The sequence below is a fragment of the Rattus norvegicus genome, chromosome 1, assembly GCF_021556685.1.
Source record: "Rattus norvegicus strain SHRSP/BbbUtx chromosome 1, alternate assembly SHRSP_T2T, whole genome shotgun sequence".
Lineage (NCBI taxonomy): Eukaryota > Metazoa > Chordata > Mammalia > Rodentia > Muridae > Rattus > Rattus norvegicus.
The window spans coordinates 106,582,988-106,609,397 of NC_141534.1; the positions used below are offsets into that span (position 1 = coordinate 106,582,988).

At 52.3% G+C, this 26,410-nt stretch overlaps 2 protein-coding genes across 27 annotated transcripts in view; one reads left to right on the plus strand and one right to left on the minus strand.

Moving 5' to 3' along the window:
* Positions 1-2,178: 2,178 nt before the first annotated feature.
* On the plus strand, positions 2,179-7,143 carry Fuz (fuzzy planar cell polarity protein). 20 transcript variants are annotated; one of them, XR_015623800.1, is made up of 11 exons: positions 2,179-2,427; positions 2,644-2,765; positions 2,957-3,041; positions 3,302-3,370; positions 3,571-3,675; positions 4,914-5,111; positions 5,186-5,295; positions 5,423-5,529; positions 5,610-5,674; positions 5,748-5,822; positions 6,647-6,900. XR_015623800.1 is itself a non-coding variant. In XM_087555804.1 (11 exons), the coding sequence occupies exons 2-11, from the start codon at positions 2,759-2,761 to the stop codon at positions 6,859-6,861; spliced, it is 1,074 nt and encodes a 357-aa protein (XP_087411930.1). In that variant the 5' UTR covers positions 2,179-2,427; positions 2,644-2,758; the 3' UTR covers positions 6,862-6,900. The 20 variants fall into 20 exon arrangements, 15 of the variants coding, with proteins under 15 accessions (XP_087411930.1, XP_087411958.1, XP_087411934.1 ...); XM_087555804.1 differs by having other exon boundaries at positions 2,644-2,817; positions 5,186-5,281; XM_087555832.1 differs by having other exon boundaries at positions 3,302-3,385; positions 5,186-5,281.
* Ap2a1 (adaptor related protein complex 2 subunit alpha 1) overlaps positions 6,893-26,410 on the minus strand; it is a 29,909-nt gene continuing 10,391 nt past the window's right edge. The window contains exons 2-24 of one of the 7 annotated variants that reach the window (XR_015623829.1): positions 24,337-24,405; positions 24,100-24,242; positions 23,748-23,941; positions 16,342-16,471; positions 15,862-15,963; positions 14,161-14,269; positions 13,388-13,538; positions 12,894-13,062; positions 12,661-12,798; positions 12,179-12,361; positions 11,140-11,237; positions 10,775-11,006; positions 10,527-10,694; positions 10,279-10,439; positions 9,996-10,061; positions 9,679-9,735; positions 9,497-9,579; positions 9,268-9,364; positions 8,111-8,232; positions 7,908-8,024; positions 7,742-7,811; positions 7,486-7,620; positions 6,893-7,335 (exon numbers count right to left, since the gene is read on the minus strand). Coding sequence is in view for 5 of the 7 variants with exons in the window: in XM_087555897.1 (XP_087412023.1) it covers positions 7,258-7,335; positions 7,486-7,620; positions 7,742-7,811; positions 7,908-8,024; positions 8,111-8,232; positions 9,258-9,364; positions 9,497-9,579; positions 9,679-9,735; positions 9,996-10,061; positions 10,279-10,439; positions 10,527-10,694; positions 10,775-11,006; positions 11,140-11,237; positions 12,179-12,361; positions 12,661-12,798; positions 12,894-13,062; positions 13,388-13,538; positions 14,161-14,269; positions 15,862-15,963; positions 16,342-16,471; positions 23,748-23,941; positions 24,100-24,242; positions 24,337-24,405 (2,882 nt within the window). In the remaining 2 variants the exon portion in view is untranslated. Of the gene's footprint in view, positions 7,336-7,485; positions 7,621-7,741; positions 7,812-7,907; positions 8,025-8,110; positions 8,235-9,133; positions 9,365-9,496; positions 9,580-9,678; positions 9,736-9,995; positions 10,062-10,278; positions 10,440-10,526; positions 10,695-10,774; positions 11,007-11,139; positions 11,238-12,178; positions 12,362-12,660; positions 12,799-12,893; positions 13,063-13,387; positions 13,539-14,160; positions 14,270-15,861; positions 15,964-16,341; positions 16,472-23,747; positions 23,942-24,099; positions 24,243-24,336; positions 24,406-26,410 lie in introns of those variants that run through there. The other 6 variants (XM_087555897.1, NM_001395092.1, XR_015623832.1 and 3 more) reach the window with 6 other exon arrangements.

Sequence of the window (26,410 nt, forward strand, 5' to 3'; positions counted from 1 at the left end):
AACTCAGGACCTCTGAGAAGAGAAGTCAGTGCTCTTAACCACTGAGCCATCTTTCCAGCCCATGCATAGAATTTTGAAAGTTTCATTTACCTGTCTATCTGTTTATTTGTGTATTTGGCAGGAGATTGGGGAGAGCAAGTCAGGTTGGCCTTAAGAGATCATAATTGCATAATCATGTACAAGTTTTAAAATGATTGCCTGCATCTGTTTCTTCCATGTACAGAGAACATTTGTTAATTATTCCTTAGGAAATATAGGAAATAAAATTCAGAATAGAAACAGCATCCAAAAAGGTTACTTTAAAATATTGTTTTGTGGGGTCTAGAGAGACAGCAGTTAAGAGCACTGGCTACTTTCAGAGGCAGTTCTAGCTGTCTTCAAACTCACCAAAAGAGGGCATTAAATTAATTAAGAGGGTTGTTCAAGTCCTAGCACCCACAATTCCTAGAAGCTCAACTCCAGTTCCAAGGTATCCAACACCTTCATCCATTTTTTTTTTTTTTGGTTCTTTTTTTTTTCGGAGCTGGGGACCGAACCCAGGGCCTTGCGCTTCCTAGGCAAGCGCTCTACCACTGAGCTAAATCCCCAACCCCACCTTCATCCATTAAAGCAAGACACCAGTGCACATGAAATAAAAATAAATAAACCACTAAAAATGTTTTCTAATATGCATAATAAAAAAGCAATTGCTGTCAAACATACAGTAATCAAGCAGCTAAAACTGCTGCCTCAGAATTTACAGAATCAGCAAAGGGTGTGACAGTGGCAACACTGGGTTAGATCCAGCATAACCCCACCCTTGGCTACATAGCAATATTTTGTCTCCAAAAATTCTTTTGTTTTATTGTATCATTTGAAATTCATGGGGTTGGGGATTTAGCTCAGTGGTAGAGCGCTTGCCTAGCAAGCGCAAGGTCCTGGGTTCGGTCCCCAGCTCCGAAAAAAAGAAAAAAGAAAAAAAAAAAGAAATTCACCAGGAGAAATCTAATATTTGTCAATGGAAAATGTTCAAGTCCTTGAACTTATAGAAATTGATTATATAAAAAAAAAAACATTAGAAAGACAAGTGTTAGAAAAAGAATCAAAAGTTCAGGGCTACATATCGAGTCCCAGGTCTGCATGGGCCACATGAGACCACACCTCAAAAATACACTAAACAACAGTAAACAAAAAGAGAAAGAATGAGAGTGCCTGGCGTTTGCCATTCCAGGCCAAAGAATTGCCAGGAGTTCAAGGCCAACCTGGCCTACAGATTGCAACCCTCCCAGGAAATAGAAAATAAAGACATAAAGCTGTAGACATACTATTTTTAATTAGAAAATAAAATGTGATTATTATAGCGAGTACGCCATGGCACGCATAAGAAGGTCAGCTTTGTGGAGTGGGTTCTCTAATACAGTGATCTTATTTGTGAAAATCTGTCCTGGTCCCGCGATGCTAACTTCTATTGCTGCAATGGAAGGAAGTTTTCAGTGCTTTAACTTCCTTTTTTTTTTTTTTTTTTTTTTTTGGATGTAATAAGCAAAGGCAAGGTTTATTACGGAGATCTATTACGGGGATCTCCGGGCCGACACGTATCCCACGCAGGAGACAGAGGTGTCGACCGTGCTTTAACTTTCTTCACGCTATACCATCATAGGCATGAATTCGTTACAAAAATTATGTAGTTTTCATGATTTTGGAAAAGAAAGGTTCTCTTTTCTTCTGCCTTTTACTAATAACAAAAACAACCACCTCATTTGGTGGTTACTAGGCAACGCTGCCTGGATCAAACCACTCTGAAAAAAGGAGAGGGAGACGGTGGCACGGAGCTTCGGAGTTTTGAAACCGAAATTATTGTGAATGGTGGTTGCTAGGCAATGCCTGAGCATACCGCCATCTTTGATTAGGGCAAGGTATTTACCACTATGGAATGAAAAAGCCACGCTGACTGTCGTTGCCATTCAATGCCTTAGCACTGTCCCCATCTTCAACCCGTTGTTTAAAAAATGTATTACAGCACACAAGAAGGTTGGTAGGCAACGTCTTGTTACCACCACCGTCTTCAAGCTAGATTCTTCATTCTCGTTATACAAAAGATAAGAAACTGTCCGGGAACAACTTGAATGCTTGGCAAGAAGTACTTGTCGCCATCTTTATTAGGGTCATGATTACTTCCGGCCGGGGCGGGGCCGGACCAGTTGGAGGGGCTGAATTGATGATCCCGCTTCTCGCCCTTTGGCGGCTCCAAACAGCAGGCCACTTTGCCTACCCGCATGCTCCCAGATCCACACCGAGAGTCTCCAGGGGCGTGACTTTCCGGGTGCGGGCTTCGAGATGGGGGATGACGGGCCAGGAAGCACGGTGCATCTGCTGTGCCTCGCAGCCTCTAGCGGGGTTCCCCTGTTCTGTCGGAGCAGCAGCGGAGGCGCCCCCTCCCGTCAACAGGTGGGGGCATTCGACTCCTGCGTCTAAATTAGGATTTGGGAAGCTGGGACTGCATACATGCAGGGATTAGAGGCTCGCGCCCTTTAGCTGTTATGGGGGACTAATAAATCTGGTTTCCTGAAGAACTTTGGGGGAATATTGGGAGATTGCAACGTGGGACAGCGGGGTCTCAATGGGTCTTGGGTGCTACTGCAATGCTTCCCCACTCTTCCTCAGCTCCCTTTTTCTGTCATCGGGTCCCTCAATGGAGTCCACATGTTCGGCCAGAATCTGGATGTGCAACTGAACTCCGCAAGAACAGAAGACACCACCGTAGTGTGGAAGAACTTCCATGACAGGTCCCTTGGCGGGAGCAAGGGAACAAGATCTGAGCAATGGTTCCTGGCTTAGGTGATCCCAGAGGGATTCCCCACCCCCACCCCCATCAGGATGTAGCGAACAGTGTAGAAATAGCTGGGACACACGGAAGCGCCTGGCTCAGTTTCCCAGGCCTGACCTCATTCTTGCTTCTCATCTTTCATCCCCACAGCATCACCCTCATTGCTCTGTCATCTGAGGAGGGCACCTCTGAGCTGAAGCTGGAAAGAATGCTCCACATGGTGTTTGGGGCCATGGTGAGACTGGGCCCTCTTTTCTCCAAAACTCAAGAGAGCTGCACTCCCAGTCCTTTCCCCTCAGTCCAAATCCCTACATTTTTTTCTCACACCCAAGCATCCAAACAGCCCTCCTCCCTCATACCTAGCAATCCAGGAACCAGACCTCCTCCTTCATATGCAGGGATCCAGACCTGACTTTCCTCTCAATATCCATCCAAGCACTGTCCTCTCTGACTAGATCCTATTACAGATCCCACTATCCTATGTGACTCTTCTAGGTTCTCATTGTGGGACTTGAGGAGCTGACCAATATCCGGAATGTAGAGAGACTGAAGAAAGAGCTGAGGGTGAGGCTGTGAGATGTGAGTGCAGTTAGGATCCCTAATTCAGGCCTGTTTGTCTGAAACTACAATTCCCAGTAGGCACTGGGAAAGCATGGGCCCTTGGGTTCTTGGGAGAGCTTGTTTAACCCTGGAGCTGGCCCCAGTTTTCTCTGGGCTGATCTGGGCCCGCTTGGGTCCTAGACACCTCCTTTTTCCTCTACCAGGCCAGCTACTGTCTCATTGACAGCTTCCTGGGGAATTCAGAGCTCATCGGGGACCTGACCCAGTGTGTGGACTGTGTCATTCCTCCAGAGGGGTCTGTCATGCAGGTATTGGGGCAGCTATAGAAATAACTGTGTCCCCATGGTTCTACTCGGCCTTCCTTTATTTTCTCCCTCTGGACATTGCCCTAGCACCCTCTTATCGTCCTGGAATCATGTTTTATCTGTAACTCTAAAAGAACTGTCTTCGCCAGGGTACACTGACTGTTCGCCCGCAGCTTCCACCTCTCCAGTCTCCTCCACTTCACATGCTCCCTGCCTCTCTGCCTCACAGGGAGCATTTCTGTTTGAGCAGATCAATCTCTCTAAGACACAGTTCCCAGGCTGCCTTGAACTCGCTCTGTAGACCAAGCTGACCTCCAACTCACAAACATCTACCAGCCTTTGCCTCCGAGTGCTGGGATTAAAGGCATGCTCCACCACACCCACCCAGTCTTCCTCTCTTCAAGTTATGCCTCTCCTGGCAGTGTGTCCTGACCTCAGAGCTTCCATTGGTCAGCACTGTGCCTTCTCATCCAGTAGGGGATCAACTTGTAGATGTGTGGTTAAAACTATTGGCACTGCAGGGCCTCCTGGTGCAGGCCTGTCACTCCAGCTACTCTGGAGGCTGAGGAAGAGGATGCAACCTTTAAGGCCAGTCTAGGCAGCTCAGTGAACACATGACTCAAAACTTCAGTTGTGGCTCCACGGGAGAGCTGCCTAGCTAGCATGCCCAAAGCCTTGCGTTCCATCCCCATAACTGAAGGAGAAATAAATTAGAAAAAAAGAAAGAAAGAAAGAAACGAACAGGGCTGGAGAGATGGCTCAGTGGTTAAGAGCACTGACTGCTCTTCCAGAGGCCCTCAGTTCAAATCCCAGCAACCACATGGTGGCTCACAACCATCTGTAATGGGATCTTATGCCCTCTTCTGGTGTCTCTGAAGACAGCTACAGTATACTTATATATAAATCTTTTTTTAAAAAATAAACAGGGGTTGGGGATTTAGCTCAGTGGTAGAGCGCTTGCCTAGGAAGCGCAAGGCCCTGGGTTCAGTCCCCAGCTCCGAAAAAAAGAACCAAAAAATAAATAAATAAATAGATAAAATAAGTAGTGTATGAAGAATTGAGAATGCTGACGAACAGGAAAGTTAAAGCATCCCTATTTACAGAGAGGGTTTCAAACAGGAGCTTGGCAGCCTTGCATGCTGGAGTGTCTCTGGTCTCATGGCTGCTCTTCTCCTCCATGCCTAGCTAGGAAGGGAATGTCCCTCCTTGCCTAATGACATCTAGTCTGACCGTTTCACCAGGAAACCCTCTCAGGGTTCGCAGAGGCCACTGGCACAGCCTTTGTCAGCCTGCTGGTATCAGGCCGGGTGGTGGCAGCGACCGATGGCTGGTGGCGCCTAGGCATGCCTGAAGCCGTGCTACTCCCTTGGCTGGTGGGGTCCTTGCCACCGCAAGCTGCTCGTGACTACCCAGTGTACCTGCCCCACGGGAGCCCCACGGTGAGTGGGCGGGACCAGGGTGGGGCTTCCAGAGGGGCGGGGCCATACTTAACGCTATACTGCCCCTGCTACAGGTCCCCCATCGGTTGTTGACCTTGACTCTGCTGCGGGGCCTGGAGCTGTGTCTGCTCTGCGGGCCGCGCCCGCCCCTCGGTGAGCTGGACCCACAGGTGAGGCCCCACAGGTGAGGCGGACTGTTGCTCTGCTGCCCCTGCCCATCCCCTCCACGAGCGCCACCTGCTGCGTGCAGGTCCTGGCCAACCAAGCTCCACTAGGCACCAGCCCTGATCTCCTTCCCATCTCCCCTGTAGTTGCTGGAACGCTGGTGGCAGCCTCTGCTGGAGCCCCTCCGGGCTTGCCTGCCACTGGGCCCTAGGGCGCTCCCTGACGGGTTCCCGCTACACAGCGATATTCTTGGGTAAGGCTCGATGGTTGGGCCCAGGGCCCAGAAGGATTGGCCCTGCCTGTTTCCCACAGCCCAACTGTACTTTTCCCCAGCCTGTTGTTACTCCACTTGGAACTGAGACGCTGCCTCTTTACCGTGGAGCCCTCAAAGGATAAAGGTGCGTGGGGAAGCAATGAGTGGGAGGGCCTTGAGCCAGAGGTCACCCAGTCAAGGTGCTCACTTTTCTCTAGAGCCTTCCCCTGAGCAACGCAGGCGCCTCCTTAGAAATTTCTATACGTTGGTGGCCACCACCCACTTCCCACCAGGTGAGTGGTAGGCATGGATCCCACGTGCCATGCCTCAGCTGCCCCTGTCAATCTTAGCCATGCCTCAGCTGCCCCTGTCAATCTTAGTACTTAATTCCTGACTTCCCCAGCCAGTGTTTTTACAGTAAGCACTGGGGCTGGACTGGCCATTTTGTTCCACATCTGGAATTTCAGCCCTACTATGGCCAAGGCAGAATGACCATGAGTTTGAGGCCAGCTTGGGCTATCCAGTACCTCAAAAGAAATGAGGACTTGGGGTTGGGGATTTAGCTCAGTGGTAGAGCGCTTGCCTAGGAAGCGCAAGGCCCTGGGTTCGGTCCCCAGCTCCGAAAAAAAGAACCAAAAAGAAAAAGAACTGAGGACTTACTGCTCCATCCTCCTCGGCAAGGACTCTGTTAGGTCATTCTAAATGCTGCGCAATGAATACTAAATGGCAGAGTTAACCAGCCACTCCTGCCACCCTCCACATTGCTGGGCAGAGCCCTGCTCAAGCAGAGGCAAGCGAGGAACCTGCACATTGGGAAATTGTCCCAGGTCCCTAAGGCCCCAAAAGACACAGGCAGTGCCCAGCCAGAGAAGGACCTCATGAGCCTGCAAATCTGGAGGCCTACACTTGGGAGTAGGGTGTGATCCTCAAGAGGGTGACACCAGTGCTGGTGAGGGCACTTGGTGTCACCTCCATGTTAGGTCTGAGTATACACAGAGAACATAGAAGACAACAAGCTAGGTGGGAAGAGGCCGACTGGGGAGTTACTATGAAGGAATGGGCTGGGCTGAGGGGTCCTGACACTGCTGCTCATCATAGTCCTCCCTGTCCTTCATAGAACCGGGGCCAGCAGAGAAACAAGAAGATACAGTCCACCCAGCCCAGACACCCAGGGCCTGCTATCTTGTGCTAGGGCCAGGCATGGGGTGGCAGCTGGTGGCTGTGCAGCTAGGGCTACGGCTGCTGCTGTTGATGCTGTCCCCGCAGACTCCCACCCATGGGCTGAGAAGCCTGGCCACCCACACTCTACAAGCCCTCACCCCGCTCCTTTGATCACTTAGGGTGGGCAGTCAATAGATGGGGGTAATATTAGCGTCTCTCTGTTTATTCGCTCACAATAATACACGGCCCCTGGACGGGGAGAGGGAGGGAGGGAGGAGGGTGAAAAGGAGGGAGGGGGAGGGGAGGAGGTACCTACTTCCCCGGCCCCCCTCCCCTCTGTGCTTCGGGGGACAAGGAAGGGAGGGTGCTTCCCTTGACCCCCCAGAATGTAAACAGCAGCAGATGAACAAAAATAAAATACAAAGGCCAGAGGACGCGCCAGGCATGCCCCCATCCCTGGGGTCTTTGCTGTCACCACTGGAGGTCCCCTCGCTGTCCCCCTCCACCACAGCTGCCTCCATCTCAGGGCTGCCTGGCACCGGCCATATCCCAGGGCAAGTCCAGGGCTCAGAACTGCTGGGCCAGCAGCTCACATAAGTGACGGGACACAGGCTCTTTGCTGGTGCGCAGGGTTAGGCGGTACATCTGTGTGGAAGGAGAGAGCCCACCGAGGGGTACAAAGTCAGAGGGGTAAGGCAGGTAAAGGAAGACAGGTGAGAAGATAATGAGGAACAGGAAGGAGGGCAGGGCGTAGGGAATGGGGTCACAGGGAGGTCCACTGCCCTCAGCACTCACTTGGGCCTGGGCATTGGGCTCCAGTCGAAGCAGACACCCCACCTGCAGGGCTTTCGTCTGGATGATTCCAGCACCCACAAAGTTCTCAGGGTTGGGATCCACATTGTCCAGAAGAGCAGAGCCAAACCCCAGAAGCTAGAACAGCATGGGTATTAGAGAAGCTGAGAAGCCTCCAGCATACTGCAGGCTAAACCCTCGCGTGTGAGAACTGGTCCATCCAGCGGCCAGTACCCTGTAAATGCCCAGTCTTTCTCACCTTGGCCTTTGTGACTTCAGCATCCATGGGGTGGTTGGCTTTGAAGATTTTCTGTGCCTCCTGCAGGGGGCTGGGAGATTGAAAGCACTGTCAGTCATCTGAGGCCCTGCCCCTCAGCCCCGCCCTGTCCCGCAGCCCCGCCCCACCTCCCAGCCCTGCCCCTCACAGGCTCAGCTGCTTCCAGCGCTGGAAAAAGTCCTGGGCGGCCATCTCTGTGGGCTGGAAGAATTTGTTGATGGTCACTGGGAGCTTCAGAGTGAGGGACTGGGCGGTGCCACCGTACCTGAGCAGATGAGGAGCAGCTCAGCCAGGCCCCATGCCTGAAGACCCTGCCTCATCGCCCCACACCCCACACGGCATTGCTCCTACCGGAAGCGCACCGACAGCAGTGGTGGCGTCAAGAAGTCTCGCAGACACTCAATGTTGAGTACTTGCTGCACCTGTGCGCCACCGTCCACTTGTGCAGCTACACGCTTGGTCTGCACCGCCAGCTGTGGCCCCATAGTCAAGGAAGCTAGAGACCGCGGTGGCACAGCTGAGACATCGTGAGGCAGCACAAGCCCAGGTCAGCTAGAGGCTCTGGGCCAACAGCAGACTCACCTACACCTAACTCTTCCTCCTTCCTGTGAGATCTGGGACACCTAGGAATATCCTTCTCCAGCCTCCACTCGTGCCTCCACTGAGTGATGATCCACATGGATCCTGATGGGCAAGCTGGTATTTTCTTAGCCTCCAATGCAAACTAGGTACATGAAAATGTCCTGAGGGGTAGATGAGATCATCTAGCACCGGAACATGGCTGTGTTAGCGGTGGTCATGCACCCAGAGGGAAGCATTTACTGTCACCATCTGTACTTCACAGTATGGTGGGTCTGTACACTCAGCTACTTCAGACACAGCTAACTGTCTACCCTGGGCTCTGGAAAGGTTGGGGAACGAAGCAGAGGGCGAAGGGCTAGTTGTTGTGGTGTCACCCATTCTGACTGAGGCCCATATAAGGGACAGCGGCCTGGCTCTCTCTGACATACACCATACTCTCCAGGACATCCCAACTGCTCTTTCAAAGGCTGAAGCCAGAGTCACTGGTGCCTGCCTAGACTCAGAGCAGACAGAAGACTCACCTTGATTCAAAGCCAGCCTCGTCTGTAGAGTGAGTGGAGGTCAGCCTAGGCTCTATTAAACAGTTTCAAACACAACAAAAGATCCTCATGAGCAGAGAGAGGGAGAATCTAGGAGGCAAGTCACTCAGTGATGTTACTGCAGGGCAACACTGGGCAACCCTGAGTGCAACCTGAGTGCAAGAGCCCCCAACAGAACCACACTGGCAAAGGTAAGGTACCTGGCAGGGTACTGGTGTCTGGAAGTCACCATCCTGTATATTGGGTTACTGTCACCTGTGCCACAGTAAAGAGGCCTACCTACTATGCATACAGTTTTAGAAGTGACATGCCTAATTCAGAATGAGGAGCTGAACAGGTATGGACCTGGGTGAGTCTGTTTCCCAGGTGGTTTGGACACAAGAGCACAGGATATGAGTCTGGAGGTCCCCAGGGTGGACCACGGTGGGCAAGAAGCTCTGGAACTGCACAGAAGTCTTGTTGCCATAGAAGAGATACATGCGGCCTGCAGCGGGTGGGTAAGGGCTCCATCCAAGCTCCTCTGATCCCATACCCTGCCACCAGCCCAGCCAGGGGATGCTGCCAACAACCCCTCCCCTCCAGCACCCCTTTCCACCTCTGGGCTACCGGGACACACCCAGGTTCTGCCGGAACTCAGACTTGACTCCGATCTGCAGCAGCTGGTTCTCAAACAAGACCCCACTATTCTTACACACGAACCTAGGCAGGGTGGTGGGAGTCAGAATGGGAGGTGCTCCTGACCACCCAGCCTGTCCCCTACCTGTCCCCACTCCCCTGCCCACTTCTCACAGAACTCACTTATTCAGCAGTTCATCTGCTTCTGGAATGGGAGGACCTATGTCCTCAGGACCTGGGCTGGGGGAGAGGGAGAAGTGAGATGCGTAGGGGACTGGGGGCTGGAGGAAGAGGCAACACTCTTGGAAGGCAGATCCCCAGAACCTACAGGCCAAGCTTCCCCAGACATCCACAGTTATGGGAGAGGGACCCTTACAGAGGGATCTCCCAAGAGCCCCAACTTTCACTGTTTTCTAACCCTTACATTTGCCAATCATTGGGAACCCCTGGAGCCCACCCTGGGGACATCCATCAACCCAAAGCCAGAGACCACCCCTTACTCAGCAGCTGGAGCTGGGTCAGCCAACAAAGTCATGGGGCTCTCAGGGGCAGGGGGCTCCAGCTCGCTGGGCCATCCAATCCCAGAGCAGACAGAGAAGACAGGTGTGGCAGGCAGCCAATCCCAGAGAGGCAGCAAGAGGGCCAGGGAAAGAGAGGCAAGAGGAAGGAGAGAAGGAAGAGTGGACTGAGACACAGCGTTGGGAAAGGACAGCAAAGGGTAGCTGGAACAGCAGAATCCAGACGGAAGGGGGTGGGTCTGAGTAGGACAAGGACAGGAGATACCTGAGGAAGGCCTCCTCAGGGGTGGGACCCAGGCTGGGCTGTGCAGTGGGGCCGTCAGAGAAAACATCCACCAGGAGGTTCCCGCCTACAGGAGCTGGGGGTGCAGCAGGGGGAGGGGCTGCCCGCAGCCCCAAGAGGTCCGCGGAGGGTGAGGGGGTTGACTGCAATCAAGGTAAGACAGAGTAAAGGTGAGACAGGGCAAGGCACAGTGGACCCAGCCTGGGCACACGGTCCATAATTGGACTCACCACATTGCTGGGGGTGGGCTCCACACCCCCATTGATGTCATTGCTGCTGGTGTCCCTGCGGCTGTCATCCAGGGCACTGGCTGCCCCAGGGCCCTTCTTACGCTTCAGCTTAGCCAAAATGGATGACTCCCGCTCAGGAAATGGGGGCATTTCTTCTAGCACAGTAGCCTGTGGGCCAGATAAAAGGTCAGGGGCACTTCTGGCCCAAGAGGGTGGGTGGTCCCAAGGACTGGGGCATAGGCTCTGACCAAAACATCGGTGCTAGCTACAGAGCTGAGGGTGAGGTACTCCACTGCCCGCTGCTGTAGCTCCACGTCAGCATTGCGCAGCTGGGAGCCGGCACGAAGAACACCTTGGATGGTGGCCTTGGTCTCAGGGAAGAGGTTGATGAACTTGATGTAGGTGGACAGCAGCAAGGCACGAGTGGCCACACTGCACAGGTGGAACTTGGAGTGCAGCAGTGAGAACTGCACAGGTGGGCTGTGAAAGAGCGGACATGCCCGTCACTCACACTCCCCAGATGACGCTGGGCCCTCATGAAGATGGGTAACGGGTGGGTGCTGAGAGGGCTCCCCAGACCTCTAAGAAATCCCCCAGAATGAGGCTCCCTCACCTGGAGCGTGGGTCCCCAGCAATCAAGTTCCCAAACTCCCCAAGGATGTAGCCACCGACCTTCACCATGTTCTCATGACAGGCTGGGGCCTGGAGGGCCTGTGAGGGCGCAAGAGAAGGCAGGGTGAGGGCAAGGATAGGAGAGACAGGAGAGACCCTCTGACGTCTGCAAATGCACAGGGTCAGACATGGGGAGACCGAGGCATGGGGGAGTTGAGAAGTGACTAGCCTGACTCAATGATACAGTGTGACTGAGATTTCCTATGCATACCGTATTTCTAGTGCTTGATCCCCAGCCATTGGAATGGTTTAGTAATGTCCTAAAAACTGGGAGGTGGGACCTACCTAGAAAAGGGAGGGCACTAGGGGATGTGTTATCCTCAATTACTTCCTGGACAGCCATGAGTGGTTCCACCCCATGCTCTGTGTGTGCCCGTGTGCACACAGGACTGCATGCATGTGTCCAAGGACATGAAGGCTAGAAGACGTCAGGGGTCTTCCTCAATCAATCCCTGCCTTATTTTTGAGACAGGGTCTTTAACTGAACCCAGAGTTCCTGTTTTGGCTAACCCTGCTGGCCAACCAGCTCTCAGGATCTGCCTGTCTCTGCCTCACAGTGCTGGAGTCACACACCCCTCATCCCCATGTACGCACACTTGTGCACACTTACTCAGCTTCTGCTTGAGTCGGGGAATGAAAACCAGACTCTCATACTTGCACAGCAGGCACTCTCTCCCGTAACCACTGCCCAGCCCTGGCCACACATTCATTCCTGCAGCCATACACGCACTGTCACGACTGACTGAAACCCTCTGAGCCTGTGCAGCACTGCACGGGGAGGAATGAAGGGACCAGCTCTCCTGCAGAGATTTGACACAGATGCTGTGTACACTGCATGCTGGGGAGCTCCCAAAGCTGCAGCTCCCATGTCCCTTGGGTAACTCAGACAAGGCTGGAACGGAGCAGGATGCTAGCCCTGCTGGTGGGGCATACGACTGGCAGCTGAGCTCCATTATGGAGTCAAAGTGAAGGCTGCTAACCTCAAACACTGTCTTGGCAGCATAACCCTGGACATCATCACGGTTGGTGACGATCTGCAGCACTCGGTACCACACCTCCTCGCTCACATAGTCGCCTGCAATGCGGATGAGGTTGAGGATGGTGTCCACATACCAGCTGTAGTCCACTGCATACTTCTCAGCCAAGATGGCCACCTTCAGCACCTGTGATGGGAGGTGGTAATGTGTGAGTGGACAACCATGCCCATGGGAGGGTGACTACTGCCATTCTTGGATCTATGGTCATGGCTGGCCCCATCGTAACACCCAGGGGCCCTCCGTCTCCAAACACCTCCCTTAGACACAGGATTCCTAACTCTTAGCCTTCTTTCTTTAGACCTGGAGGTCCAGTCCCCACACTCCTCCTTCCAACCTAAGGGGCCAGCTCTCCTCCCTTATGCTATGGTCCAAGTACTGGCCCTCCACCCACAACTCAAGTGTCCAGCCCTGTCCTCTAGACTCACAATCTCCTCTCGGATGGCATAGTCAGCCGTCTCTAGGTACCGCAGCATCTCTGATACAATCTGCTTGGCATTGCTCCGGTCACACATGGCATACAGCAGATCAGCTGCCCGCTGCCTCACACTCACGTCCCGCTCAGTCTGAGGAAAGGAAAGCAAGCTGGCATCTAAGCTACACTGGGCCACTGTAGGGCCACCAAGCACCAGGCCACTCTGAGTAGGGCAGAGGGCCGTACCTTGAGGGCATTAATAACAGTATCAATGTGGGTCTTGACAGCCTCGTGGGAGAACTCGGAGCTGGCCAGGGTGCACATGCTCTCCAGAGCCAGGTAGCGCAGGTTCGTCTCTCGGTGCTGCAGGAACTGGCCCAGCTGGTTGCAGGCACGGACCAGGAGGTTGGGCTCACTGCCAGGCACAAGTGAAGTGAACCTAACGATCCAGTTCCTCGCTTCTGCCACCCCAACATCCTACTGTGTCTCCTCCTAGGAACCCTCAAGGACCCAGAGATAAGCACTAGAGTGGGACGCAGCCAGTAGAAACCAGCCCTGACTTCAATCCTCAGTATGCAGGATTGACCGACAAGATATGCAACGATTTTGCATCATCCGAGGGGACCATTTCACACTGTCCTCTTCCCAGGCCCTGCTGTCCCTCTGACCCAAGGGTTAGATGCCAGCCTCCCTTCCACAGGCCAGTGGCCCCCGACTGCCCCCACCTCTGCCCACAGCACCTGTCATAGTGGATGATGAGGCTAATAGTCTCAAACAGGATGGCGTTCTTGGCATTGGAGTGCTGCACCTTCTTGGACTTGGGAGGCTCCTGGGCCTTGTTGAGCACAGTCTCAAGACACTCCACTAACCGCCCTTTCACAGCCGCATCCTCTGGGGAGAGGGAGGGTAAGTGGCTGACCCCTGTCTAGTGGGCTCCCAAGAGTGCAGCCTACTGTAGCTCTCACCCTCCAAGCCTGGCAGTCCCGGGCTGGGCCTCTGCCTTCTAACGAAGAACAGCAATTTCTAGGTCTGGGTTCCCACACACCCCATACTGACTCTGCTGAGAATGAGAGTCTGCTCTTATGAGCCTCAGTTTCCCCTTCTGCTGCACTGATGTTCCTTAGGTTTCTCACAGATATGGAGAACCCAGGAGCCTGTCCCAGAGCCTCCGTGGAGCTTAGGCTTTCCCAAGAGCGAGCTACCCAGAGATTAAGAGACGACTCTTGAGCCCCCAGCCTCGAAGGCCACTGCACACAGTGCTTAAGAGTTTAACAACAGGAAGAACGCTGATCAGCGTGCCCAAAGGGCCTCACTACCCCATCTGCACAGACAGTAGCCAGGCAGAGTGGGGCAAGCGTCCTTCCTCTTCTGTAAAGCAGGGATGGTAAGCAGCTCACTCCACAGGATGAAGGGCCATTGAGAGATTAGTGGGCCCAAGACAGGATGAGCTGTGCCACCCCAGGTGCTGCACAGGGCAGGAGGAACACAGATGCTGGCCGCCCACAGGCCTTACCTGGCGGTGGGTAACACTGTAGCAACCGCAGTAACTTCACAGAGAGCCAGGGTGCAGGAACGAAGTAGTAAGTGTAGTCCTGGAGGTCAGTGGAGGCTGAGGAGACAATCTACAGAAGGAAGGGATGATGGGCGGAGCAGCAGAGGGGGCTGTGCCCTGAAGCACACAGCCACACCTGACACCATGGCAGTCAGCTTTGACAAGGGGAAGCTAAGGCCTGAATATACAGAGGTCTGAGGGTGGGATCAGAACTAAGCCTGACAGTCTCAAAGTCAAGATCCTCCTGCTTCAGCCTCCTGAGTGTGTGTACTGTGCCCCAGCGCCTCGCTCTGAATTTTCCAAGCAACACTGGCAACAGTGGAGCAAAAGTCTCTGCTGGTTCTGTGTGGCAGTCCCTAAGGCAGCCTAGAGCCTCTACTTACTCCTGGGCTCTGCCTCTTACAGCCTTAACTGCCGTGCTTCCTGCATCCTCAGCACGGAGGAACTACTGAAGGGTCAGAAGCTGGGTCTGATCCTTCCTCCGTCTCTGGTCCAGCACAGGTTAGATCGTATGACAATCACTCCTCAGGGCCACCACCTCCAACTCCACCTCGAAATCCTTCTGCAAGCTGGGCAGTGGTGGCAAAGGCCTTTAGTCCCAGCACTCCAGAGGCCGAAGCAGGCAAACTCTAAGAGTTTGAGGCCAGCCTGATCTACAAAGTTAGTTCCAGGACAGCCAGGACTAGACAATGAAACCCTGTCTCAGACAAAAAACAAAAAAACAAAAACAACCTTCTCCAGGAAGCCTTCGCCACAAGGCTCTGTGCCAGTGACCTGAGCACACGCCGTACGCAATGACCTCATCTCTGTTCCCTGTTGGGCCTGGCACCTAATACACTCAGATGTGTGGTAACAAGGAGCCGGGGACAGAGTGAATGGTAGGCACAGGTGCTCCTTCTCCCCAAGGATCTGAGACATTTATGGTCTCACAGACAATATTTTTTCTTCTCTTTTCTTTCCTTTTCTTTTCTTTTCTTTTCTTTTCTTTCCTTCCTTCCTTTCTTTCTTTTTCTGAGTCTCCATTTGGATTGCCATCCCCCCAGAGACTCTCCTGTCTCCCAAACTGGACTAGGACCTCCACGAGGTCCCACGATGCTGAGCGCAAGCCGTGGTGCACAGCCCTTCTTGGTAGTCTGGACTGAGTCCCTGTCACACTCCCTTTCAGCAGGGCAGTCAGCCTTAAGGTCTGACTCAGAGAGCCAGGCACACAGAGGCTTGGGGCGCCCTGGGGACAGCAGTGGAGGTGGTGGGAGGTCAAGGAGGGAGGAGGAGGAAGAGCAGGCATGGGAGCTGTCAGCGCCTTAGCCACAGCGGCCATGCTGCACACGGCACTGACATCAGCCCCTGAACCAGGTAGGAAAAAAGCACAAAGAAATACAGCTGTTTGCCTTGGGACACACAGCCTGGATGAAGACAATGTAGAGCTTGCTTGGCTTTTTTTTTTTTTTTTTTTTTTTTTTTGGTTCTTTTTTCCGGAGCTGGGGACCGAACCCAGGGCCTTGCACTTTCTAGGTAAGCGCTCTACCACTGAGCTAAATCCCCAGCCCCGCTTGCTTGGCTTTTAAGCACAGGCTGGCTTGCCTTTTAGGGAAGGGAGGACAGACAGATATCACAGACATGGGGAGCCAGACCCTCCCGCGGCCAGTGTGACCCTGCACTCACCCGGCTTAGGCGAGACACAGCCAGGGAGACACAGGTCTTGAAGTCATCTGGATTCTTCTTGCACAGGCAGGTGATGAGACTGACAGCGGCTGTGACCACTCCCTGCAAGGAGCGCAGGCGAGGGACTTCATGCTAGGTGTCACTAGGAAGGCCCTGGCGACAGGGAACGTCACCTCAAGAGCCAGGAGCAGGGTGGGCTGCTGGGAGTCCCGGGTGGGGTAAGTCTTTGCATGGCCTTGCTATGGGATCTCTGGGCTCAGAAACAGGCAAATCTTTTTAGGGTGCTGTGTCAGAGATAAGGACAGTCCCAAACAGCCAAGGAGTTATCAAGGAAGGAGGAAGATTTCTTGAAAACTGGACAGGACATAAACACTAGAGGCATGAGATCTGGGTTGTAATGTCAGGACAGAGATGGGGTCCCTGGCAGAAGTCAAGACAAGGGCTTCGGGCACTTGAGGGCAGGGCAGCCAGGCACCTCACCATGTGCTGATCATTGAGCAAATGCACCACCCGGGCCGTCCACTCGCCCATGGGCACCAAGTCGGGGGAGGCCTTGTAGAGACGCAGTAGGCATAGGGCTGCACTCTGCTTCACACTATCCATGCTGTCTCTGTGGGGACACCGAAGGGCAGTCAGAGCTACAAGGCTCCAGTGCACCTGCCATCCTATCTGTTGCCATGTGACCAGGATAGAACACTGGAAGCCAGGGCAACCCCAAAGCACTCTCCTCATCCACAAAACAACTGGCAGGGTCAGGCAAAATGTGCACCATGAGCGCCTTCGTGCACAGCATTGCTGTAATTATGAAGAGACTGGCAGACACACTGGGGAACACACCGGTGCACTAAGACCTTGCCTGCAACCGATGGGTCAGGAACAGAACAAACCAGAGGACACTGGAAACAGTTCTGCTTGAAGTCTTAGAGGCCCTGCCCTTCCCACCTACTACTCTAGGCTGACAACTTTGGACTTCCAGCCCCTTACACTATAATCAGGGCCTCAAGAGCCAAGGTTGCCCTTCAACTTATGACTCTTCGGCTGCCATCGACCCAGGGCTGAGATTACAGGTATGTGCAATTTGTAAGAAGCTGAGGCTGGAACCCAGGCTTCATACACATCAGGCAATTACCCTGCCACCCTCCAGCTATGTCGCAGCTCTCTGGCTTTCTCTTTAATAGTGGATCTTGAGAACGTACTAATTAGTTGGCTGATTGGGTCTTTTAATCCAGTCTAGGCTGGATCCCCACCCACCCATCTACACCTTTTCCTTTGTTTCTTGAGACGTTTCTCTATGTAGCCCTGACTATCCTAGAACTGACTCTGTAGACCAGACTGGCCTTGAACTCACAGAGATCCACCTGCCACCTGAGTGCTGGGATGGAACTCACTGTTTAGTCAAGGAGCACCTCAACTCCTGACCCCTTGTCTACATTCAGATGAGACATGTACACCACCATACATGGTTTACACGGTGCTGAGGACAGAAAGCAGGGCTCTGGGTATGCTAGGTGAACACTCTAGTGGAGCTCAGCCCCAGCCTTCTTCCACGTGTCAACTCTCCAGTGAAGAAGGTGGGTTTCTCTGTCTTCCTGTCCGTTTCCTGGTCAGTAACTCTGAAGCTAGACAGAAGACAGACCAGCGTGCTGCTCAGGCTGGGTGTAAAGGACAATGCCTGAGGATGCAGCCAGGTAGGAAAGATGGATCCGACTGTGAACCCAGACCCAGCTGACTTCAGGGAAGCAGGAAGGGAGAGGGGAAAGCCAGAGACAATACAACAGTCTCTGTGGCGTCCTGTACACATCTGGTATACATAAGCACACACTCACATAAAAATAAATGTTTTTTAAAGTTGTGATAAGTTGGGGCTGGTGACACATCTGTCATTCAAGCCCTAAAAGGCTAAGGCAAGATGAGTTAAATTCAAAGCCAGTCTAGATGTCAGAGTGAGCTCAAGGTCAGGCTGACAATGAAGCAAGACCTTCACCCCACCCATTTTGAGATCATCTCCTACCACAGAGCCCTGGCTAGCCTAGAACTCAGTTATGTATTTTAGAGTAGCCCCAAAATCACATAAATCTGTCCTGAGTGCTGGGTAACAGCACGTGCCACCATGCCCAGTAAGACCTTATCTTAAAACAAAAATAGAAGGGTCAAGGCAAGAGAGGAGGTGGCTCAGTGGTTAGTTAATATTCTCTGCTCAGGACCCAAATTGGCACTTCACAGGCATCTTGTTAACTCCCAACAGTGGGGACCTTATTCCCTCTTCTGACCTCTAAGAATACCTATACTCAAATGCATGAACCAAATGGACAGACACACACACACACACACACACACACACACACACACACACACACACACACGGTTTAAAATAAGACCAATCCTTAGAGGTTTGGTCTGTTGTGTTTATTATAATGTTAAATACAGGCCCCCAAGATCAGGTTGCCCCTATGAGGAGACCCTCACATACACCAAGTGGTGATGCTATGTAACTCTGCCCCCAAGTTATCCCTGACAGGTCAATAAAGATGCCTACAGCCTGTAGCTGGGCACAAGGAAGATGGGCGAGGTTTTGGTTCCTGGGGTTTGGGGTCTAAAGCCGAGACCATAAGGAGAGAGGAAAGAGAAAGACGAAGTCACCATAGGCCAGGTAGACTGGGAGAGCATGGCCTTGGAGGAGGAGCAGCCCAGAGGAAATATGGGGGAGTTATCGATAGGGAAGTCGACATAGAAAGAGGGCTGCTATCTGCCCAGCTGTAGGCTTACTGTAAATGTAAAGATTCGGTATCTTTTCTTTGGAAAGTAAATGATCTAAGATGGGTGGGTTTGGTAGCTGAGCCAAACCACCATCCCATTTGTGAGGCTGAGGCAGAGTCTGGTCAGGAATGAGGACCATGTGGGTTACGTAGTGGTTTCAGGGTCAGCCTGGGTTCTATGAGACTGTGTCCCCCAAACAAACAAACTCCTGTCCCAAAAAGAATCAACCCAGGTCAGGCATGGTGGCATACACTGTTAGTCCCAGCACTCAGGAAGCAGAGGCAGGTGGATCTTTGTGAGTTTGAGGTCAGCCTGGTCTACAGAGTGAGTTCCAAGACAGCCAGGGCACCACAGAGAAACCCTGTCTTAAAAAACAACAAAACTGGCTGGAGAGGTGGCTCAGCGGTTAAGAGCACTGACTGCTCTTCCAGAGGTCCTGAGTTCAATTCCCAGCAACCACATGGTGGCTCACAACCATCTGTAATGGGGTCTGATGCTCTCTTCTGGTGTGTCTGAAGACAGTTACAATGTACTCATATATAATAAATAAATCTTTAAAAAAAAAAGGGGGGGGTGTTTGGGAATTTAGCTCAGTGGTAGAGCGCTTGCCTAGCAAGCACAAGGCCCTGGGTTCGGTCCCCAGCTCCGGAAAAAAGAAAAAAGAAAAAAAAAAAAACAAAAAAACAAAAAAAACAAAAACAAAACCTTGACCTAACAGTTTCACGCCTAGAAGCCAACACAAGGGCACTGCAGACTCCACTTGGATAAGGACAGCATGTCTGCCAAAAGGTAAAGCTTGGTGACAATGGCCAGAAAACATGCTCTGTCAGGCTCGGGTGTGTGTGTATGTGTAGTATATATGTCTGCATAGTGTGCATGTTTATATAGTACATGTATTATATGCGTGTACTGTGCAGTTTTTATGTGTGCACAATGTGTGTGCATGTGCAGATGAAGACCGGAAATCAACACTAGGAACCTCCCCTGTAGCTGTCTGTCTTATTTTGGGATTAGAGCTAAAGCAATGATGCTCAGAGGTCTGCCTGTCTGTGTGCTTGTGGGTTCCAAACACGAGGTCCACACGACTGCACCTCAACTGCTTTACCAACTGAGCCCACATCAAGTGTGACCCCACCACAGACAGATGAACAAACTCAAAACACACCTTGCTGTGAAAAAGCCACAGACCTGGCCACTTCACATTCCACGTCACTTCAGACAAAGCCTCAGCGTGGACCAGTGGACTCCAAGGCATGAGGGGTGACAGACCTGTGCACAGCACAGGGCCTGCTCTCTCAGGGAGAGACAACAGTGCTCTGGAATTGGGTGGTGGTTAATGCTCACACACAAGACCACACCGCCCTGTGCACAATTAGAGATTTGAGCTAGACATGGTGGTGCATGACTATATAGGAATCACCAAAAGCTCCCACCAGCTAAGGCTGCCCAGTGAAAGCCTACCTCAAAAACAAACAGATGACAGGTGCTGTATGTTTGTCTAAATTCAGAGGCTAAGGAGCAGGAGGAACGACTCAAAGTCATGCTTAGCTACCTAGTGACTTCAAGGCCAGCCTGGGCTGCACTTTTCCATCTCAACAAGCAAACCGAACCAAAAGCAGACAAGCAATCAGCCTGGGTTCTCTGGTGAGAGCCTAGCTCAAACTTTGAGTTTAAAACTATTAACTAGGGCTGCAGAGATGGCTCAGTGGTTAAGAGCACTGACTGCTCTTCCAGAGATCCTGAGTTCAAATCCCAGCAACCACAGAGTAGCTCACAACCATCTGTAATAGGATCTGGTTCCCTGTTCTGGTGTGTCTGAAGACAGCTACAATGTACTCACATAAATGAAATAAATAAATCTTAAAAACAAAACAAAACAAAAATCTATTAACTAATCAATTAGGAGACAGGATCTGGCTGTACTGTAAAGTGGTCTTAAATTCTTAATCCTCCTGCCTTGGTTTCCCCAGTGCTACACCCACAATGGCCCTTTAATCTTTCTCCTCCTGTATGACAGATCATCCTCTAGCCCTACCTGGACACAGCACATTGGACCACCTCAGGGCCCACCTTCATGCTGCTTCTCTTCCCTGCTCACAGCATCCCTCCGTGGGCACTACATACATGTACATGGGGTACATACACATTAGTCCCAACACCCGTACACACAGGATAGAAATAACGAATCTCTGAAGGACCCTCTGGGGCAGCCGGTGCTCAGCCCTGCCTGCCTTACACTGCTTCAGAGGTGAACTGGGGTGTCTGTGACCCAGGCAGTGTGGGGCAGCTGTGGAGGTGGGGGTGTCTGTGACCCAGGCAGTGTGGGGCAGCTGTGGAGGTGGGGGTGTCTGTGACCCAGGCAGTGTGGGGCAGCTGTGGAGGTGGGGGTGTCTGTGACCCAGGCAGTGTGGGGCAGCTGTGGAGGTGGGGGTGTCTGTGACCCAGGCAGTGTGGGGCAGCTGTGGAGGTGGGGGTGTCTGTGACCCAGGCAGTGTGGGGCAGCTGTGGAGGTGGGGGTGTCTGTGACCCAGGCAGTGTGGGGCAGCTGTGGAGGTGGGGGTGTCTGTGACCCAGGCAGTGTGGGGCAGCTGTGGAGGTGGGGCCTGCAATCCCAGCATTAAGATGGAGGAAGCTGGGGCTGGGGATTTAGCTCAGTGGTAGAGCGCTTACCTAGGAAGCGCAAGGCCCTGGGTTCGGTCCCCAGCTCCGAAAAAAAAAAAAAAAAAAAAAAGATGGAGGAAGCTGGAGGATCAGCTCAAGGCCAACCTGGGCTACATGATACCCTGTTTCAAACAAACACACAGAGCAGGCTGGCAGCCAACTCTGGATGCTCCGTGACAAGGATGGAGACAGGTTCCTTTGCACACAGTTCCCAGGGGCGTTTATTTCTAGGACACCTACACTTTGATGTGTGGCTTCCCACACCCTCTACTTGGACAAGCTTTTTATTCCCAGAGGCTACATCCCCCCACCCACCCAAAAATACAAAGACTCAGATCTCCCAGATCACAAAAGGCCTTAGAAGCCCAGACTGCCTGAGACCAACTCTGTCAGGGTTGGCTGCTCCTGGCTGGGCCTCCATGAGCCTCACTTACTGGCTGGCTTAAGGCTCCATTAACGAATATTAACTCTTGCTCCTTTGTTCAAAATAAAGCCTTTCTTTTCTTTTTGACATTGGGTCTCTCAGTGTAGCCCAGGCTAACTTCAGACTTGTCACAGTTCTCCTACTTCCCACAGACTTCACTACACCCAGATCACTGGGTGACCACACTGTCAAGAACACCAGCAGGACCTTGTCTACACTGCCAGAAATAGAAATCTCACCTCTGGGCACAGCAGCCACCGTGGTTTTTCTAAAGGACAACACTGCTCCTATTTTTCAACTGCCTGACAGACACCAGTCACCCCAACTTCCACAGGAAGCAGAGGTAGACTCCCCAAAGTCTCTCCCGTACTCACTATCCTCCATCCACAGAGAATCCCTGGTGGACCCCAGAGCCTTGGCACCTGCTGGGCCCTTCTGCCCTTCGAAGGCACCCATATCCTCAGGTGATCTCTGACTCCTGGCTGTTCTAGAACATTAGCCATCACCTCCTGGAAAATCCCTTCTGACTTCTTAATGAAAGCCTTTTTTTCCCCAGAGCTAAAGAGATGGCTCAGTAGTTAAGAGCACTTGCTGCTCTTCCAAGAACCCAACTATGGTTCCCAGCGCCCATGTCAGGTAGCTTCTCAAACTCCTATGACTCCGGCTATAGAGGATCCCATGGTGCTGGCCACCTGCACAGATGTGCACCTGCACATAGACACACACTCCCACACATGGAAAACAAGCACCCGGAGCCGGAGAGATAGCTCAATAGTTAAAAACACTGGCTCCTTTTTCAGAGGACCAACGTTCAATTCCCAGCACCCACATGGCAGTTCACAGCTGTCTGTAACTCTGGTTCCAGAGGATTTGCATCCTCATACAGACATGCATGCAGATACTACACCAATCAATGTTCATAAAACAAAAATAAATTACCTAGAAAGAGAGAGATTTCCTCACAAACTGTTTATTCTGGCGCGCACACACTTAAATTCTAAATGATGTATTTATCTTTATTTTTCACTTTATGTGCCTGCTGTTTTGCCCACATATACGTCTGTGGGAGGGCATCCAATCCCCAGGAACTAGAGTTACAGACAGTTTTAAGCCACCATGTGGTTGCTGGGAATTGAACCCAGGGCCTTTGGGAGAGCAGCCAGTGCTCTTAACCACTGAGCCATCTCTCCAATATCATAAATAGGTTTAAAACTTAGAAAAGACTGGGTGTGGTGGTGCACACTTTAACCCCAGCACTTGGGATGCAGAGGTAGGTGAATCTCTAAGTTCAAGGCCAGTCTCCATAAGTGAGTTCCAGGACAGGCAGGGCTATAGAGAAAAACCCTGTCTTAAAAAAAAAAAAAAAAAAAAAAGAAGAAGAAGAAACCAGTGACTATCAGAAGACGACCTTCAACTTCTGTTCCTTTTCCTCCATACGTGGTTTCCAGGTTCCAAGGAGGAAGGACCCCATGTTCCTTTGCACCTCAGGCAAGTGCTCCATTAGCAGAGCTACATCTGCAGCCCACCTGTGCGTCCCCAGGACCTGGCACCTGGGGACATAGGGTCTCCTGCCACTGCTGCTCCAAGGATCAGAGCCATGTTACAAACAGATGTAAACTGCTCAGAAACAACAGCTGGGAAGCTTCCTGAATTAGTTGGACAACACAGAGCCACAGCTGACCCAACTAGTCAGAAAATCCTGCCTTTCCTCACCCAGAAGACACTACAAGCACTGGACACCTTCCTAGCTATGACACCGAGACTGTCCACCTCTGCTGGTGGCACCAGTGTCAGCCATCAGTAGCACGCACAGGGCAGATGCGGTTTCCTGAATGAAGATGAGGGATGAGTCACTGTATCCATAGGAGATACTAATGCTGTCTGTGTCTCTGACACCCGAACATGGGTGGGGTGGGTGCTTACACCTTCTAGGCAGCCTGGTGACATGAGAGAGACCCGGTGTGAGAACCTAGGCAGGTGCTATAAACAAGGCTGGCTCTCATCTCCTGCTTTTGCCCTTTTGCTATGGTCCCCAGAGCCTCACCCGGCCACCAGGATTCGGGGAATGTCGGCAGCAAAGGCCTCGCCCATCTCACGGCTGCCCACGTTGGCAATACAGTGCAAAGCCAGGCACATGAAGGTGGGGTTGCGACTGGCCAGGTCGTTCTTGATAGCGTTGTTAATGAGCCGGATCAGCTCTGAGTTCGAGTTCACCAGGACTGAGATGAACAGGTACCCCTGTGGGGCAGAGAGGGGACAGCTGTGCACTTGTGGCTAAAGGACACTAGACTCGCATGCAGCAGTACAGACCCCAGCCCTCCTTCCCTCAAATCCAGGGATCTAGACCTCAGCCCCCCTCCCTGTGCCCCAGCGCCCACCCGGTCTCTGACACTCACTATCTGCTTCTCTGTGTACTTGTTGGAGCTTAGCAGGTTCACAGCCTCCATGTGTCCAAAGTCAATGTCATGGCCAAGCAGGAAGATGAAGAGCAGCTTACACACATACTTCTTTTTACTGTAGCCATCCAAGGCCTTGTCCCCTGAGGCAGAAGAAAGGAATAGAAGCCATATCAGAAAGCTTCTTCTAAGCACCTTGGGCCCTGGCCCCTGCCAGGTCCTGGGCTGGCAGCTTACCTTTGAACTTGGAGCGGATGTTGGCCAGTTCCTTGTTGATCCTCTTGATCTCAGCCTCTTTGCTCTTGCCTGTGGAGAGAGAGCAAGGCACACAAGGCCATAGGCAGCCACCAGCCACCAGTGGCAAGGTTATAAGCTTTCTGCCACCCCTTCTCTTCCCGGTGGCCCATGAGCTGCAGAGTGCTGGGGCTGGTTTTGGAGCGGTCTGCCTTCCATGGGAGCCCAAAGGCCTGTCTCTCATGTTCTGCTCCTAAGCACCTCCTAGAGCTGTGGCCAACCGATCACTGAATAGTTCTGCTGGCTCCTGACGTTACCCTCAGCAACAGCACCTGACAGTACCCTCCCCACACCCCTTTCTTCCTCCTATCCTAGCCCTCTTAAGCCCTGTGTCTACACTGTCTCTAAACCTCTGCTCTGACAGAAGATTCCCTCTGTGATACGGGGCCGGCTGTCTGCTGCCCCATGTACTCGAGCCTGTATGCTGCCTGTCTCTGGCCATTCTCACTGTCCACTGGAGCCCCAGACTCCACTGTCCACTCACTTCCTCTTAACAGAACCTCACCCCACAGTGCCCCACCTCAGACATGTCCCTGCACTATGACACACCATCACCACCTCACCTGAACACAACCTGCACATAACTTGGTTCCTCTGGCAGCTTTTTTCTCTGCTTCTCTGCCTCCTTCCTATCCCTCCCCTCTGGGCTACGGGGCATTAGCCTCAGCCTCCAGCCATTCCTGAGTCCTACCACTTTGGTCTTAGCTCCCTAACTTCCTTAGAGAAGTGCTTTCCACTCTCCTTGTCCAAGAAACTCATTACTGCTATAATACTTTTCATGGGTATGGGTACAAGTGCCTGCAGGGCTGCAGCCGGTGCCTGGCCTACAGCAGGCACTCTATTAACAGCTGGTCAGTTCCAGGACACACTGGGTGAGCGAGCCAGGGCTGAGGAGCATTCACGCCATCCTCTTCCACAAATGCCACTAACCTCCGCCCTTAATTCCCAAGCAGCTATACACCCTCCCATCTGACAGTGACCCCAACAGGAAGTCCCTGAAACTAGCACCTCATCTTAGAGCTACACAGTCTGGGTGGCCATGGCAGACGGGCAGTCCCTGAGCAGCCAGGCCGGGGTGACTTCAAACTGAAACAAGTGGTAAGGAGCAAGAACACCCAGGGCTCAAATGCTATAATCTGTCCATCATGGGGGCACACCAGTGATCCCAGCATTGGAGATACGGAGGCAGCTGGGTTTTGAGTATGACACCAGTCTGGGCCATACAGCTAGTGAGGCCCTATCTCAAAGGACAAACAAAACCAAAACCAACCAACCCCCAAAGGGCTAGGGGCAGGCTCAGTGTGGGCTTGCCTAGCACACCCAACCCATGGGTTCCATCGGCAGCACTGGGAAACCAGAGGAAGGATGGCAAGACGCTGACTCCAATGGCAGTATTTTGAATGTGCTGGGTTATATAAATAAATAGCTAAAATTAATTGTGGGGGTGGAGAGAAGGCCCCACGGGCAAAGTGCTTACTGTGTAAACACAAGAACCTGAGTTTGGAAAGCACCTACATTGCTGGGCATGGAAGCACATCTACAACTGCAATGCTGGGGTGGTGGAGGGCAGATCCTCAGATGTGCTCCAGGTTCAGTGAGAACATCTGCATCAAGTAAGGTGCAGAGCAACTGAGGAAATACCTCTGACCTTGACATGCGTACCCATATGTGCATGCACACACGAGTACAAACACACACACAGAGAAAATAACATAAACTGGACTGCTTCTTTCCATCAGAAACATGTAGCTAGCAAGTCACACCACTAGCAGCTGTCATGCCTGTCTGTGTCCAGCCCTGGACAGATCTTCCTCTAGGAAGAGCTCAGTACAGCACAGGACAGCACTGACTGCTGGCCTGCCATCCCAGGCTTTGGTTAGTTTTTTGTTTGTTTGCTGTGTTTGTTTGTGGTTTTGCTTTCTCTGAGACACAGTTTCTCTGTGTATCCCTGACTGTCCTGGAACTCACTCTGTAGACCAGGCTGGCCTTGAACTCTGAGATCCACATGCCTGTGCCT